Source organism: Sinocyclocheilus anshuiensis, unplaced genomic scaffold (assembly GCF_001515605.1).
Source record: "Sinocyclocheilus anshuiensis isolate Anshui unplaced genomic scaffold, SAMN03320099.WGS_v1.1 scaffold1181, whole genome shotgun sequence".
Taxonomy (NCBI): Eukaryota; Metazoa; Chordata; class Actinopteri; order Cypriniformes; family Cyprinidae; genus Sinocyclocheilus; species Sinocyclocheilus anshuiensis.
In genome coordinates, this window is record NW_015548241.1 from 74,277 (window position 1) to 90,665 (window position 16,389).

Genomic DNA, 16,389 nt, shown 5'->3' on the forward strand with positions numbered 1-16,389 from the left:
CACGTACTAACAAAAACATCTAAGAATGTATCTTTTATTCTCCAGTACTGAAAACAGAACCGATAAGGGAGCTTTTGATATGCGCTGTGACGCAGCTCTTGCATATTACCTTTTTTGTTCGTTGTTTGTCATGTCGAAGCTTAAGTTGCATACGTTTTTCTTTAGTTTTAATTTGCCTAACTATCGATCTGACCCAGTAGACGCCATAATCCCACTCTGTCTCTCTCCCGTCCCGCTTTCCGAGGTTTTTTTTTTTTTAATGGTGGGTGTTTACAGTTGGCTAGCGCAGTGCTGATTGGGGAGAACGGAGGTGCGCTCACTCTATTGGTTAGTAAGACTGCAACTCAAGGCTGGCAGTCATGCATATGCTCTGGAACAGAGTAATATCGCGTCCATATCGCAGGCTTTGCGATTAGGAAATCGCAACGTCTCAAATCGCGATTTCGATTCGATTTCGATTAATCGCACAGCCCTACTTCCTATGCATTGGAAGGTACTCGAATGGTTTCTCTGAAACACTACATCTGTTTGTCAAACTAGGTAAAGTACAACTTATGTAAATTCTTAAATAATTCAAAACCGACTTGTGTAACATCAGGAATTATTTGTGCATTTATTCAAGATTTGAACTTGTCTTAAATATTTATTGTGTACTTTATAGCATGCCTTAATATACATGCACCTTATATTGCAGTACTGTTTTCATGTTTTTAAAAACAATTACAAATATTTTATCTTGTCTTATTGAGTATTAATATGTTTTTGGTTTTCTCTTACAGTTGTGCTTATCCAAGGCTGTGATGATGTCTTCCCCTACTCAACTACGTGTTATCATCGAAGAAACCAAAGTTCACAAGTTAACCCTTCCAGATGGAATCCCTAGCACCGTAGATGAACTTCTGGCAGCAGCACAGGATCATTTTCAACTCCTAGGGAGCTATATGGTCATGTACATGGACAAAGATTTTGATAATGAATTCTTTACTCTGACATCAACAGATGTGATTAAGGACAAAGACACAATCAAACTAGTTAAAACTCAACCGTCTATTGTTCTCACATTGACTCCCATCATTGAGCCTGCTGCTTCCTCCTCTCCAGTTCCAATGAATCAATCTATCCGGGATGAGAGTTCCTCACTTAGTTCATCTGACACCATCATTTTATCACAGCCCTCAGAGCATCGATCGGAATCTTGGCCAACTAATTTTGTGATACCCACCTTTTCATGTCATGTCGAAATGGCCCTTCAAGAAGGAAACAAGGCTTATGAAAGGGATGGCACACTCCTTCAGAATCCAAGCATGACATCTGACATACTTGAGAAGCTTGCAGAAGCGATATTCCACTACACTGCCTATCCCACTGGTCTTCATATTCAGGCAGTTGTAGAAGCTCTGATAAAGAAGCATCCATGCCTACAAGAGCCTGGAACATCATTTTCAGCCATGTATGGGTGGCAGCGACATCTTAAATACAAGATGGCAAATTACCGCACTAAAATGAAAAAATGTGCAGTACCTCTTCCTGAACTTCATATCAACTCCTTGGGAAAAAAAAGGCCCCTGGAGAGAGATTTCCTGCCCAAAACTGCAAAAGACCAAAAAAAGCAGAGGTGAACTATCTCCCTCCAAATCCAAGTGGAGAAAGTAACGACAGTCTGGAAATAAAAAGACAGGTGCTTCTTAATGAAGTACAGAAGAAAAACAACACCAAGGTGATTCGAGAAAAAAATGGCCAAAACATTCTCCTATCGAAGGCTTGAGGTTGTGAGTGGCAGTCCAGCTGCTGAAGACTTCAAAAAAAGATGGCCTGCTTTATTTTGTGAAGCTGAGGTAGGTGAAGTAACAGTAATCTGAATTAATAATATATATCATTAATTACAGTTACTGATTGAGCACATGAACAAAAAATGTAACTTTAAATGTACTTCTGTCAAAGTTAAATTTGGATTCCAAATTAGTGTTTTTTTTTTTTAGCTGTTCATTACAAAAGAAAGTGCTAGATTATTCATTCCACTATTAATATCTACAGGATTTAAAGGCCTTATACCCTCGCTCTCTGCATCAGACTGATTTAACCCAGGTCCTGCTGTTGTACTCTTGAATCTTCTGTCAATTTAGATCAAGGAGGAGTTCAGAAGAATAACTTAAATTTCCCTGGAGCAGAGCTTCATGTTCAAACTTGACAACTACACACCAAAATGTATTGCCCTGATGAAGGCTAAGGGAGGTGTTGTGGGGTCCAAGCTGAGACCATTTCTGGACAAACTGAGTAAGGTGTGTTACGGTATTGCATGGTGGAAATAGCAGTAGCGTCAAAAGGTTTTGCAATTTCTGAAAGTTTCCTTTCAGCTGTTAAGAATCTGTACAGATGTTAATACTGTGTTGGCAGCAGTTCTATTTTGGCCAAACTGCAAAGCAGACAGGAAAAAGAAGTAGAGTCATCCTATGACACTGCATGCTCCATCTTTTTCCACACATGGTTCTTGCTTTTAGTGCTCAAATCACTGCTCCTTGCACGTGCATGCTTTTGTGTTCTCACTTCATTTTATAGAGTTCAATGTGTATGAATAATAGGTTATGTAATGATACAATATAAATATTTATTTTCACAGGAACAAAGCATTGAGATGAGACGTGAATCTGTTATCTAGCATCTACCTTGGTGAGAAAGAAGAGGATCTCTTTGAAGATTGCTTGGTAAAGCACGTTTTTTTTCTAAATGATAGTTTAAAATGTTTTACCATTTACAGTGCAAGTTAACCCTAAAGTAAAAGAGGGGAGGTAGATGAAGGGGTGGATATTTCTGCTCAGTGATGGCCTAAAGAAAACATTGCAACAGTCTAAAGTTGATATATCATCTGGAATAATAAACTAAGTGTGCATCTGTCAGTTAATCAAATTAAAGGGTTAGTTTACCCCAAAAGAAAATTCTGTAATGAATTAATCACCCTCGTGTCATTCCAAACCGCTAAAACATTTGTTTATTTTTTGAACACAAATGAAGATATTGTTGATGAAATCCCAGAGCTTTCTCTCCCTCCATAGAGAGTCTACACCGCTGGCACTTTCGAGGCCTAGAAAGTTTGTAAAGACATCAAAAAAGTAACCCACATGACTCCAGAGGTTTAACCTCAGTTTTATAAAGCAATGCGAGAGCTATTTTTGCACCAAAAAAAACCTTACCACATTATTAACAAATTGTTAATCTCCAAGCCACGTTCACAAGAGCACCATGATGCATGCATGTTTTTTACGCGAGATCAGACATTGTTGTGTGAACACACGTTGGAGATTCTTTTTTTTTTTTTTGTGCAAACAAAGCACTTGCATGACTTCATAAAATTGAGGTTAAACCACTGGAGTCATGTGGATTACTTTAATCATATCTTTAAGAACTTTTTGGGCCTTGAAACTGCTAGTTGTGTAGACTATGAAGGGAAAGAAAGCGCTCGGATTTCCTTAAAAATAACTTAATTTGTTTTCCAAAGATGACCGAATGTCTTAGAGGTTTGGAACGACATGAGGGTGATTGATTAATGACAGAATTAAAATTTTTGGGTGAACCAACCCTTTTAATTACAAACACTGTACTCTGCTACAAAATCGTTGGATTTCCTGACACTGTAAAGGTGCAGAGGCAATTTTATGGCTTTGAGGCAACATTTATTCAGAGGAAACAATCTGTGGAGTGTAGCCATCTCATGCCATGTTATACAAATGTATTTCTGATGCAACATATTACTGTTAAATTAATTTAACTCATGTTTAACATAATTTGAACTATATTAAATGATGGTAATTTTTAGTAGGAATGTGTTTAATCTTCTGAAGTGACTTCATTATCACAGCTGAACAAAGCAATTCTCTGTTTCTCAAAATAATTATCTTTTTTTTGTCCCCCTGGTATGTTGTATGCAGGAAGATAGCTGGAGTGATGCCAGTCTGCACATACTAAAACTCCTCATTGTCCATGGTGCTGAAGGGGAAGAACCAGTAGATGTATCCATTCTTCTAGAAGGGAAGGAAATGTTGCAAGGATGCGGCAATACCGCCAAGGCATGCACGCTGCTTATGGGACTGATCTATGCCCTTAACCTTGCATTTGCACCAAAAAAAACAACAACTTTATTTGTTAATTGTTAATCTTGCAGCCACGTTCACAAGAGCACCATGATGCATGCATGTTTTTTACACGAGAGCAGACATTGTTGTGTGAACATGTTGGAGATTCATATTGTGTAAATAGAGTGGTACTTTTTTTTTTTTTGTGCAAACAAAGCACTTGCATCACTTCATAAAATTGAGGTTAAACCACTGGAGTCATGTGGATTACTTTAATCATATCTTTAAGAACTTTTTGGGCCTTGAAACTGCTAGTTGTGTAGACTATGAAGGGAAAGAAAGCGCTCGGATTTCCTTAAAAATAACTTAATTTGTTTTCCAAAGATGACCGAATGTCTTAGAGGTTTGGAACGACATGAGGGTGATTGATTAATGACAGAATTAACATTTTTGGGTGAACCAACCCTTTTAATTACAAACACTGTACTCTGCTACAAAATCGTTGGATTTCCTGACACTGTAAAGGTGCAGAGGCAATTTTATGGCTTTGAGGCAACATTTATTCAGAGGAAACAATCTGTGGAGTGTAGCCATCTCATGCCATGTTATACAAATGTATTTCTGATGCAACATATTACTGTTAAATTAATTTAACTCATGTTTAACATAATTTGAACTATATTAAATGATGGTAATTTTTAGTAGGAATGTGTTTAATCTTCTGAAGTGACTTCATTATCACAGCTGAACAAAGCAATTCTCTGTTTCTCAAAATAATTATCTTTTTTTTGTCCCCCTGGTATGTTGTATGCAGGAAGATAGCTGGAGTGATGCCAGTCTGCACATACTAAAACTCCTCATTGTCCATGGTGCTGAAGGGGAAGAACCAGTAGATGTATCCATTCTTCTAGAAGGGAAGGAAATGTTGCAAGGATGCGGCAATACCGCCAAGGCATGCACGCTGCTTATGGGACTGATCTATGCCCTTAACCTTGCATACCCTCGAGCACTGCGCTACGCATTCGAGGTGTTTCAGAACGTTCTTTTAGAACTTGATGGGATTAAGCTGTCCCCAAAAGTTCAAACTTTAAAGATGAAGTTATCATCTTTAATGCTGTAGCAGTAACATTTATGCATTAAAATGTTTTAATGCATTAAGGTTTTAATGGCATACTTTTAAATGCACTAGTTCAGAGTGCTGGTTTGAATGTTGCAACTTCACTGTTTCAGAGGGCTGTTAGGTTTAAATACTATGTTCTAAGAAGGACCATTCCATAATTGTGTTTGCAGTTTTGTCAATACTGACAAGTTAAAACATCTTGTTGTTTGTAAGTATTGTTTGCTATATTTTATGTTTTATGTTGTCCAAACAAATGCGGTGTACAGTGCGTTAAATGCATATATATTTTTGTTTTTTTTATTTATTTTATTTTTTATGAAATTTAGTTTAAAACAAGGGTTCCAGTCCCTGGTAACATGCAGTTGTTCCAGTCCCAGTGAAATTTCACTTAATGCACTTAAAAAAAAAAAGACTTTACTATACTGTGAATGTTATTAAGTAATTTAATGTTAAGTAAATCTTACAAGTTATTTTTTTTCAGTGTAGTACTTGCGTGGTTTTATATATTTTTAGTTCACTAGCCACATTTGACATAAAAAAAATGCTTTTCTGAAGGACAATATCATACAACAAATATGAGGCACATCTGACCCTGATGTCTTGTTCCCTAAGCCATGAGTTCCTATGGTTTTTAACAAAAAGCCATCTCGTCCTGTCCATATGCATCATCATTACAACACACTAACTAGGGAACATTTTGTTCTCTAAAAGCATGCAAATGTCAAGCCTGCAAGAAAGGGAAATGTTAGTTATGCTTTATTGATTAAAATTATTAATTTGTAAATATTTCCTTCACAAGAATCAGACGGATGTTCTGAGGTCATTAAGTATCTTGAACAATTAAGATTAATTTAGCTGTCGCATGACACTATGCTTAAATATAATGTCACAGATCTTTCTCATGCTGTCCACACTGGTTAAAGTATCATGTGTGGTTTGTGAATATTGTTCCTTCTGAATTATTTGCTGCTGAAGCAGTTGATCTGCAACGATCTTAACATTTGTAAACCTCTGAATGGTTATCAAAAAAATGCTGCTTTATCCTCATCACTATTCAGAAGCAGACGCAGCTCATCTTTCTTTGGATTTATCTGACCAAGTTCATCTTTCTCAACTGTTGCAGTCCAGACAATGTTTTGATCCTCATCTGTGACAAGAGCCATCTTAAGATCATTCTCCAGATACATCTTGACATTGAAGAAATTTCTCATCTAAATGTGATCCCTTCTTTGGAATGGACAGAAGCACCAAAATGCATGATTGGAAGGCTTGATTTTTCTTCTTTCTCCACAACTTCTTTAAAATGATCATCAAATGGAAAAGAAGTAGACATGTAAAATGAGAGGATCTTTAGAACACATGTACAGAAGAAGATCGCAGTGTTCATCCCACTGCATTATCCAACTTATAATTAAAGTTTTAAGAGAGAATGATGGTTGGACAATTTTAGCATGAAATCGGGTCAGCTGCACAGGCTCTACATATATTCCCTCATCTTTTACACTGAGGACTTTCACAGCATCCTTGAGAGAGGGGTCAGAATGTCCTAAACAGACATAATGGGGCAGATGAACTTCTTCCAGTTTCCCTGAGATCACCGTCACGTCAATCACTGGACCGATTCGGTTACACTGCAGACGCTCCAGCTCTGTGTTGAGGAACCGACCGTCTACGACATGATACTGAAAGGTGACCTCACAGTCACAGACCCATCGCATTCTGGTCCTGATACACTCGTAGCAGCCTGGGACAGTGCTGACCCTAAACTTCGACATGCCTTCATGTGTATGGGTCGACGGCTCAATCTGAACCCACTGATCAGAATCAACTATATTAATGCAAGACTGACAGGTCAGAAGTGGCTGAATATTGAGCTCAGAAGGTTTGGTGTAGGAGAACCCATAGCACAGGGAAAGATTAGTGAGCAATGGGTAAAAATTAGCACTTAAGACTTCATTTGCACCAATGCATGACATCATGTTTGAATTTTTAACAAGGTTAGTCTGCCCATTGCTGTTGAGAATTATTCCAATCAGTGACGTACAAACAACCAACTAAGGAAAGCTAAAATCAAAATCTGTCTCGACTCACGCCGCAAGGACTTTTTTTGGCGTTTTTGTATTTATTTTCCATGATAGGACAGTGGAGATATGACATGAAGCGAGTTGGTCAGAGGAGGGGGGTGGGATCGGGAAAGGTCCACGAGGCGTGATTCAAACTCGGGACACCCGAAGTGCAACTACGCCATATGTCAATGTGCTGCCCACAAAGCTATCAGCACTGATGCACAAGGACTTTTGCCTTTGATGAAAACTAGCTAGTGACTGAGAGACAAGCTGTTTGTCTGTAATAACAAATGTGACCCTGGACCACAAAACCAGTCATAAGGGTCAATTTTTTGAAATTGAGATTTATGCATAATTTGAAAGCTGAATAAATAAGCTTTTTTTTAATTATGTATGGTTTGTTAGGATATATATATATATATAATGCAAATACAGTTTAAATTGCCCCTATTATGCCATTTTTAAGGTTCCTAATATGAATGAACTAAAAAAAAAAAAGAATTTTAACCACAGATTTTTTGCAGCCTCATCTTTCTGAAGTGAAAATAAAATGAATTTACTTTCACAGCATAGGACACAATGTCTTCTACATGTGATGTTAACCACACGAACAAGCTAACCCTAACCCTAATCCAAGTTGTTTGCACATTATGCAAATACATTACCCTGTGACATGTAGCCGTAACAGAAGTGGGATTTGAATGACTGACAACTCATTTAGGTTGTTCAGAGTCAATTCTTTCTTTTGGGAGACAACAACTTTATATATCGTGCACTTTCAGCTTTCCAACTTTGCAGATGGTTTCCATTTACATATAGCTACATTACACACTGCATGAAAGGCAATATTCAAAATGGCATAATAGGTGCACTTTAATGGCTGTTAAGAAGAACTTTGTTGTGGCAAATAAAATTGATATCACTGAATAAGAGACAAACATGTCCAATTTTCTTTAAAGATGGTTTATTTTCTTGCAAGAAAAGGCCAGCAGTCATACAGCCACTCAGAGTGGCTGGAGAGTGTGACAGTGAAGGGAGGGCATCCTTCCTCTTTTATAGCGCATCCGTCAGAATGTTATCTCTCAGAATGTTACCTCTAGGCCAAATATGGTATTTCAATGGTGATCATGTAACCACATTCTTAGACTTACTCATCAAATTAATCCTTGGATGAAGGCCCTCCTGTCTCACACCAGCACATGTCCTATTCAAATATGCTTACGTACAATGTATTAAAGTATTAACAATATTAAAGAATTCCATTACACTCCCACCCTCCCCTATCATATATTGATAAAAAAAACAGAATAGAAACAGAACCAATCAAGCATTATATATTACACTTATGCTCTTCGTCAGAGTTTCACATAAATACTCACTCTTCTTGACCAGTAGAAATTAATGCCAAGGCTGTTTTTGTGGGGAAAGTCCCTTCAGTATTAGCAAGCAAAATATTATACACAGGTACATATTTGTTATCTGGGAGCCGGGCTAAACATCTCCAATAGATCCGATTTTTCACCTAAAATTGTTCAGGAAGAGCTCTAGGACTGACCCTCCAGTCCACACCCAGTTCATTTTTGGTCCTTGACCTCGAGTAGTTGGTCCCCAACCTTGAGTTTCCCAAACTCACTACTCTTTGCCACAGATTTCAGTCAGCCCGCATAGTTCACTCTCTTTTTTTCTTTAATATCAATACATATTTGTCTCTTACCAGAGAAATTGATGAAAGATGCCACTAGAGTTCTTTTGATGATTCCAGTTGTGTTTTCCTGGACCCTGGCGGTCGGCCCCTCTCTCTCAAGTTTGCGAGGTAGGGCTGGAACTACTCAGTCCAGGGTGATCAGTCACCGTCCACTCTCGGGTCCAAGAGGCACATTCATGGAATCCCACTTCTGACACCAAATTGTTGTGGCAAATAAAAATTATATCACTGAATAAGAGACAAACATGTCCAATTGTCTTTAAAAATTGTTTATTTTCTTGCAAGAAAAGGCCAGCAGTCATACAGCCACTCAGAGTGGCTGCAGAGTGTGACAGTGAAGGGAGGGCATCCTTCTTCTTTTATAGCGCACCCGTCAGAATGTTATCTCTCAGAAAGTTACCTCTAGGCCAAAGATGGTATTTCAATGGTGGTGGTCATGTAACCACATTCTTAGACTTAATTCGTAGACTTACTCATCATATTAATCCTTGGATGAAGGCCCTCCTGTCACACACCAGCACCTTTTCTATTCTAATTTGCTCACATAAAATGTATTAACGTATTAACAGTATTAGAGAATTCCATTACAACTTACACCTTCTGTGTGTGTGTGTCAGAGAGACACCAACCATAAAAGAAACAAATATTTTAGAGTTGTATTTATGTGATAGTTAATCAGGTTATGTGTGTATCTCTCATGCTTCGAATAACAGGCTCTTAATAGAGGCTGTTTATGTCACACAGAGACACTGAGGAGTTCACATAATAAACCCCAAATCCACCATAGAGAGGTTCAGTGAATGTGTTGTTGAATGTGTGTATGTGTGTGAGTTTGTGTGTGTCAGAGACACTGTAGAAGGACAGAGTGCCGGCCGACACATTCACATACACTCCTACTCTATTAGAGGAGCGTGAAAGAGTAGAGATGTCCGTTGAATTGTTATTATGACGGGCAGTGAACTTGGCTTCAGTGCACAACAGGCTCCAGGAGATGTTATTGCGTCCAAACATACAGTCACGACTCCTTCCCTTCCTGACGATTCCTTTATATGTCACTGATATAACAGCCTCAACTCCACTCCATTCAGCCTCCCAGTAACAGCGTCCAGACAGACTCTCTCTACACAGAATCTGATACACATCAAATCTCTCAGGATTATCAGGATATGACTGATCTTTTTCCACATATGTCACCTTTCTGTTCTCCTCAGACAGAATGAGTTCATTGTTTGCTGTGTTTGGATCCAGTGTGAGAAAACAGGCATCTGAACACAAGAAGAGAGACGTTTATAACACAACCAGTCACTGAAGGGTTGTGTGTGTGTGTTATAGACGTACATTTGTGTAGTCCTGCTGTAATCCAGGATTCTCCTTTATTATCCACACTATAAAACACACACAAAGTCACATTCAATCAGTAAACAAACAAAATCATATTATATTTTTACTTTTGATTTTGGCTTTCAATGATTGACAAACAAGAAATAATGAGATAAAACAACATGTATGTTTTTAACATACTAGCAATATGCTAAACATGATGGCAAAGTGATAAACATGCTACAATATAGTTCAGAGACTGAAGTGGTCTAAAGCACTGAGATTTGCATTAATGAAAGAGCTTAAAGAAACTCCAGCAATGAGATGCGTGTTCGAGTTTAAAAACCAGGCCATGAAATGAACACCTGCGTCAAATGCAAGTAAATTATAAATAACCCAAAGAAATATAGATATATATTGATATAATATAATGATAAAGAATTTACAGGAGAAAATAATGACAGTAGGATTTTACTGAATGGGCCTCATTTATCGATCTAACGTAGAAACGTGCACTGGTCCAAGCGCACAAATCAACTTTAGACAGAGTCCATGTACAATTCATGAAACATTGGTATGCTGCCAATCCCGTCATGCGAATGATCGTACATTGATAAATGTGGCAGCTGAAAACAATCATCATTTGAATATCACTCCCCTATAAACAACCCGGATTAGAAGCCTCGCCCTTTAGTTTACGACACGGAGAAACGTAACCCAAAAAAAGAGGAAGTAATTTAATGAAAGAGAAATTGATCTTACTCCAAAACCCCCCGTTAACCTCATAACTGCAAACAATTACATTAGTTTATATGAATATTAAATACTGGTAAATATATCAAAAACATTATATAGCCTATTAAGTTCCCCTCATTCCACAACAAATCCTTTAAATTTAGGCTAATGTTATTACAGAACCAGAATGAAAAAGAAGTAGCTATAAAATGATATGTTAAATTATAAAATAAAACAAATTAGGTTATAGTGGCTTTCATTATAAACAGCATACAAACGTCAAGCTAAAATGAGTTTATTTAAAGCGAAACTAAACAGCACTGGGATCAGTTGGATTTAATAAAATAAAGATATACAAAAGAAAACAAATAAAATGCATTGAAAGTGTCACAGATATGAGCGTAGCATATACTTGTACAGTTTTTTTCTTTTGTTAATCTGTTAATTATTTTAAGAGAAATATGTTTTGCGTAATCCTGTTTATTTTATTCCTTTTATATAGCCTACTTAATTTCTGTTTTTCTACATTCACAGATGCGCTTGATGCGACGGTGTGTGAATCCTCGTGGTCTGTTGTTTAAACTACTATTTCCGCATATAAAGATAAAGCCCTGAGAGAGAAAAAAAGCTTTGTTTGTCGGGCAAAGCCGACCTCATACGTCATTCCCCGGAACTGCTACTGTTTACAACAGTGAGCGCAAGCTACATTAAAGTGATTATTAAGTTTTGAATATGGATATTTTTCTTACAAAAACGCATCAAATCGCTACAGAAGGCCTTTGTTCACCCCCCGGAGCCGTGAGAGACACTTTTTTTTATGGAAGGGCACTTTTTATTTCAGGTCTTTTGGACTGAAGCAGTGCAACACCCGCTGACTGAAATGATAGAGCTTGAAAGATCAAAGACAATTTTTTATATAACTCCGACTGGATTTGTCTGAAACAAGAAAGTCATATACACCTAGGATGCCTCAGGGGTGAGTAAAGTGAGTACGCAGCCTAATTTTAATTTTTGGGTGAACTAACCCTTTAACATTCTCTATGTGGTGAGCATAAGAAACTTTAAGGAACATTAAAAATTTTGTTGGCGCCGATAGCCTCGTTGTTAGTGTAGTATAACCTTTGCCATGGGTCACACAAATTATTTTCAAAGTTCTTTTATGTAGTCCCATATCTTTTTCCTAGACTGTATGTGTGTTGTGTCTAAACCTGTTGAGCGATCAAGGCTAGGAGATAATGTGTAGTTAAAGTCTCCAGCAATTAGCAATTTTCCTGGTAAAGAAGACAGTAAAAGAAAAAAAAAAAGAAAAAAACTTGGACAATATGTATTAGGTCCGTACACATTTGCCAAAATAATGTTTTCACTCAGAATAGAACCTTGAATTATTATGTAACGTCCTGCTGTGTCCTGTAAAACCTTAGATACTTGAAATGAAATTGACTTGTGCATTAAAATCATAAACCCCCTAGAGTTAGGAGAAAATAAAGCTGAATAAATTTGACCTTTCCAACACCTTTGTATTGGCGTTGCTCCATCGCTACGACGGATTTCCGTCAGTTCATAAAGACAGTTACTTGCTTCATTCCTGAATGATTCAGCCGTTTGAACGAACGAATCAATTGAATGAATGATTCAGTGATAAAATTAGTGACTTGCCGCCACCTGCTGGCGGATTTAGTTAAATTTTTAGCGTATTTTTTTTTTAGCTCTTTCGATAGCTATCGGGTTGGTAAAAGACTCCTGTCCCAATACCTCAGGTACCCATCTCTCGAGGAATCCCACCGTATCTTTGCCATCCGTACCCTCAGGGAGACCCGACAAGAAGCACATGAGAGAGAAAAAAAGCTTTGTTTGTCGGGCAAAGCCGACCTCATACGTCATTCCCCGGAACTGCTTCTGTTTACAACAGTGAGCGCAAGCTAGATTCAAGTGATTATTACGTTTTGAATATAAAAAGCTTTGTTTGTCGGGCAAAGCCGACCTCATACGTCATTCCCCGGAACTGCTTCTGTTTACAACAGTGAGCGCAAGCTACATTAAAGTGATTATTAAGTTTTGAATATGGATATTTTTCTTACAAAAACGCATCAAATCGCTACAGAAGGCCTTTGTTCACCCCCCGGAGCCGTGAGAGACACTTTTTTTTATGGAAGGGCACTTTTTATTTCAGGTCTTTTGGACTGAAGCAGTGCAACACCCGCTGACTGAAATGATAGAGCTTGAAAGATCAAAGACAATTTTTTATATAACTCCGACTGGATTTGTCTGAAACAAGAAAGTCATATACACCTAGGATGCCTCAGGGGTGAGTAAAGTGAGTACGCAGCCTAATTTTAATTTTTGGGTGAACTAACCCTTTAACATTCTCTATGTGGTGAGCATAAGAAACTTTAAGGAACATTAAAAATTTTGTTGGCGCCGATAGCCTCGTTGTTAGTGTAGTATAACCTTTGCCATGGGTCACACAAATTATTTTCAAAGTTCTTTTATGTAGTCCCATATCTTTTTCCTAGACTGTATGTGTGTTGTGTCTAAACCTGTTGAGCGATCAAGGCTAGGAGATAATGTGTAGTTAAAGTCTCCAGCAATTAGCAATTTTCCTGGTAAAGAAGACAGTAAAAGAAAAAAAAAAAGAAAAAAACTTGGACAATATGTATTAGGTCCGTACACATTTGCCAAAATAATGTTTTCACTCAGAATAGAACCTTGAATTATTATGTAACGTCCTGCTGTGTCCTGTAAAACCTTAGATACTTGAAATGAAATTGACTTGTGCATTAAAATCATAAACCCCCTAGAGTTAGGAGAAAATAAAGCTGAATAAATTTGACCTTTCCAACACCTTTGTATTGGCGTTGCTCCATCGCTACGACGGATTTCCATCAGTTCATAAAGACAGTTACTTGCTTCATTCCTGAATGATTCAGCCGTTTGAACGAATCAATTGAATGAATGATTCAGTGATAAAATGTCAGTTCATAAAGACAGTTACTTGCTTCATTCCTGAATGATTCAGCCGTTTGAACGAACGAATCAATTGAATGAATGATTCAGTGATAAAATTAGTGACTTGCCGCCACCTGCTGGCGGATTTAGTTAAATTTTTAGCGTATTTTTTTTTTAGCTCTTTCGATAGCTATCGGGTTGGTAAAAGACTCCTGTCCCAATACCTCAGGTACCCATCTCTCGAGGAATCCCACCGTATCTTTGCCATCCGTACCCTCAGGGAGACCCGACAAGAAGCACATTATTGCGATGACTTTGATTTACCTGATCTTCCAATTTAAGTTCCAGAAGTTTCACCTGTTGCTGAAGATTGTCTACAGTATTTTGCAGTACGGACACCTGATAACGTTGTTCCGCTGTAGACAGTCTGTTTGAAAATTCCTTGACTTCTTGTTTAACCTCCTGTATGGCTGAAAGAATTCCTGTAAATTTGACTGAAATGTCTTCTCTCATACTTGCAATTGCACTCATAATGTTGCTCTCTTGATTTTTGTCGGTATTTGCGCTGGATTCTTTCGCCTCTTGTGTCATGCTAGTTTGGTGATTAGCAGACTCAGCATTGGCGTCATCTTGATTTCCGTGTTTTTTCTTTGTTGTACGCGATGTCATTTTGTCATGATGTTGTTTACAATTATTTATATGTATTTGTTCAGTTTAAGGCTGTTTAAGAAAGAAATTGACGAATGCTGTAGGAGCATGTATAGTCTGATCAACGCACCACCATGTTGGAACCCTTTCTCCACCCCCCACCCCCCACACACACACATATATTTGTGAATGCATGGGTGTGACTGACTTATTTATTTGGCTGTGTACTCCTATGATTTATATACTTCAGGAAGTTTCTTATAAAAAATGTATATGTGTTTGTAACTGTTTAATTGTATAAATAACAATGACAACTAAATGTGATGTTAATCTGTCACCGTCCCACCGGTGGGATGCATGGCTTTTCCCCCATTACATATTATAGTAATCATCATTAATTATCATTTTAAAAGCTAAAAAACACAATTCATCCTGTGAAATTCATTTTTAAATTAGATATCGCATTACTTAAATATATTTTAGCGGTCTCCTCCCCCTTAGTGGGTGGTGTCAAGTGTCATATTACAAAATATATTATTATATTTTATAATCAAAACTTTTTATAATCTTGACAAAATTGGAAAGGTCTCACTCCCTAGATTTCATAGTTTTTAGTTATTTTGTGATACATTTCTTTTTTAATATTACTTTTGTGACAGGAATATGCATCTAAAAATTTCAATGGAGTTTGGGTGTTACACGGTGGCTATTTTTGGTATAACACCCTAAATAGAATCATACAGGAACCTACTTTTTTTATATCGACTTCAAATTTGGAAACTAACTTTAGACATACAGCTTTAATTTTATAGCAATTTTTGAAAAATCTTTTCTAAAATATTTTATGTAATATTAACACTTTCTACAGTACAATAAATTTTTATTTTGGTACAGTACATTACAGTAAACCTAAACTTCTATACATTTCTCATACTTTTTTTTTATTTTTTTTTTTTAATGATTTCACTTTATCAATCATCTGCTGAGTGTCTTCTTTAAAGGGGACATCAGATGCAAAATTCACTTTTACATGGTGTTTGCATATAAATGTGTGTGAACACAACCACCCTACAATGCTAAAAATCCATTCACATAATTTTTTAATCCCAAAAAACCGAAACGGTCTCAAATATCAAGCCATTTTGATTTTGACCCTGCCAACGACTGCTGACGGACAGTCCCGTATTAGCATATTTCTGCCCTCAGCTAGTTGTATGCTGTCAGCCATTTTCTCTGTGCTCGAGCAGCTGTAGCGACAACAATGTCTCGTAAGCAATGTACATGTTTTGTAGTTGGATGTAAAGTGAACATAAGAGCCATTTTCTCCTGACATGAGAACAACTGAGGTAGCAGTGGATTAGTTTTAATTTTGATTCTAATGTGCCACTGAATACACAAAAAACAGAAGAGAAGGGTGGTGTAAGCAGTAGCTCATTACCATTTAAAGAGACGTGCACTGAAATGGGTCGCTACGAACATAGCTGTTTTTGACTATGTAAAAAAGGTGTTGTTTTAGATGACCATTGAAGAATTTTAACCAAAGTATGTTGCAGACATTTTATAAACACCCTAAAGAATCATACCATCTTGTGAAAAATGGGCATTCGATGTCCGCTTTAAAAAGAGACCAACCTTCAATGAACCTCCAAAGCATTCATGAATTAAAACAATGTAAGTTCGGATAGTGCATTTTCATGTCTGTGTTCAAAAAAAGAGGGGCTTTATGTATATATATATATATATATATATATATATATATATATATATAGGGTACAATGGGGC

At 37.2% G+C, this 16,389-nt stretch overlaps 1 protein-coding gene and 1 pseudogene across 1 annotated transcript in view; one reads left to right on the forward strand and one right to left on the reverse strand.

Moving 5' to 3' along the window:
* The window catches only part of LOC107655024 (uncharacterized), a 5,318-nt pseudogene extending 2,662 nt beyond the window's left edge, over positions 1 to 2,656 (forward strand).
* Positions 2,657 to 9,675: 7,019 nt separating this feature from the next.
* Positions 9,676 to 16,389, reverse strand: part of LOC107655025 (NACHT, LRR and PYD domains-containing protein 12-like) — an 18,909-nt gene continuing 12,195 nt past the window's right edge. Inside the window, exons 9-10 of the mRNA XM_016442417.1 lie at positions 10,297 to 10,343; positions 9,676 to 10,223 (exon numbers count right to left, since the gene is read on the reverse strand). Coding sequence (XP_016297903.1) covers positions 9,676 to 10,223; positions 10,297 to 10,343 — 595 coding nt within the window. The remainder of the gene's footprint in view (positions 10,224 to 10,296; positions 10,344 to 16,389) is intronic.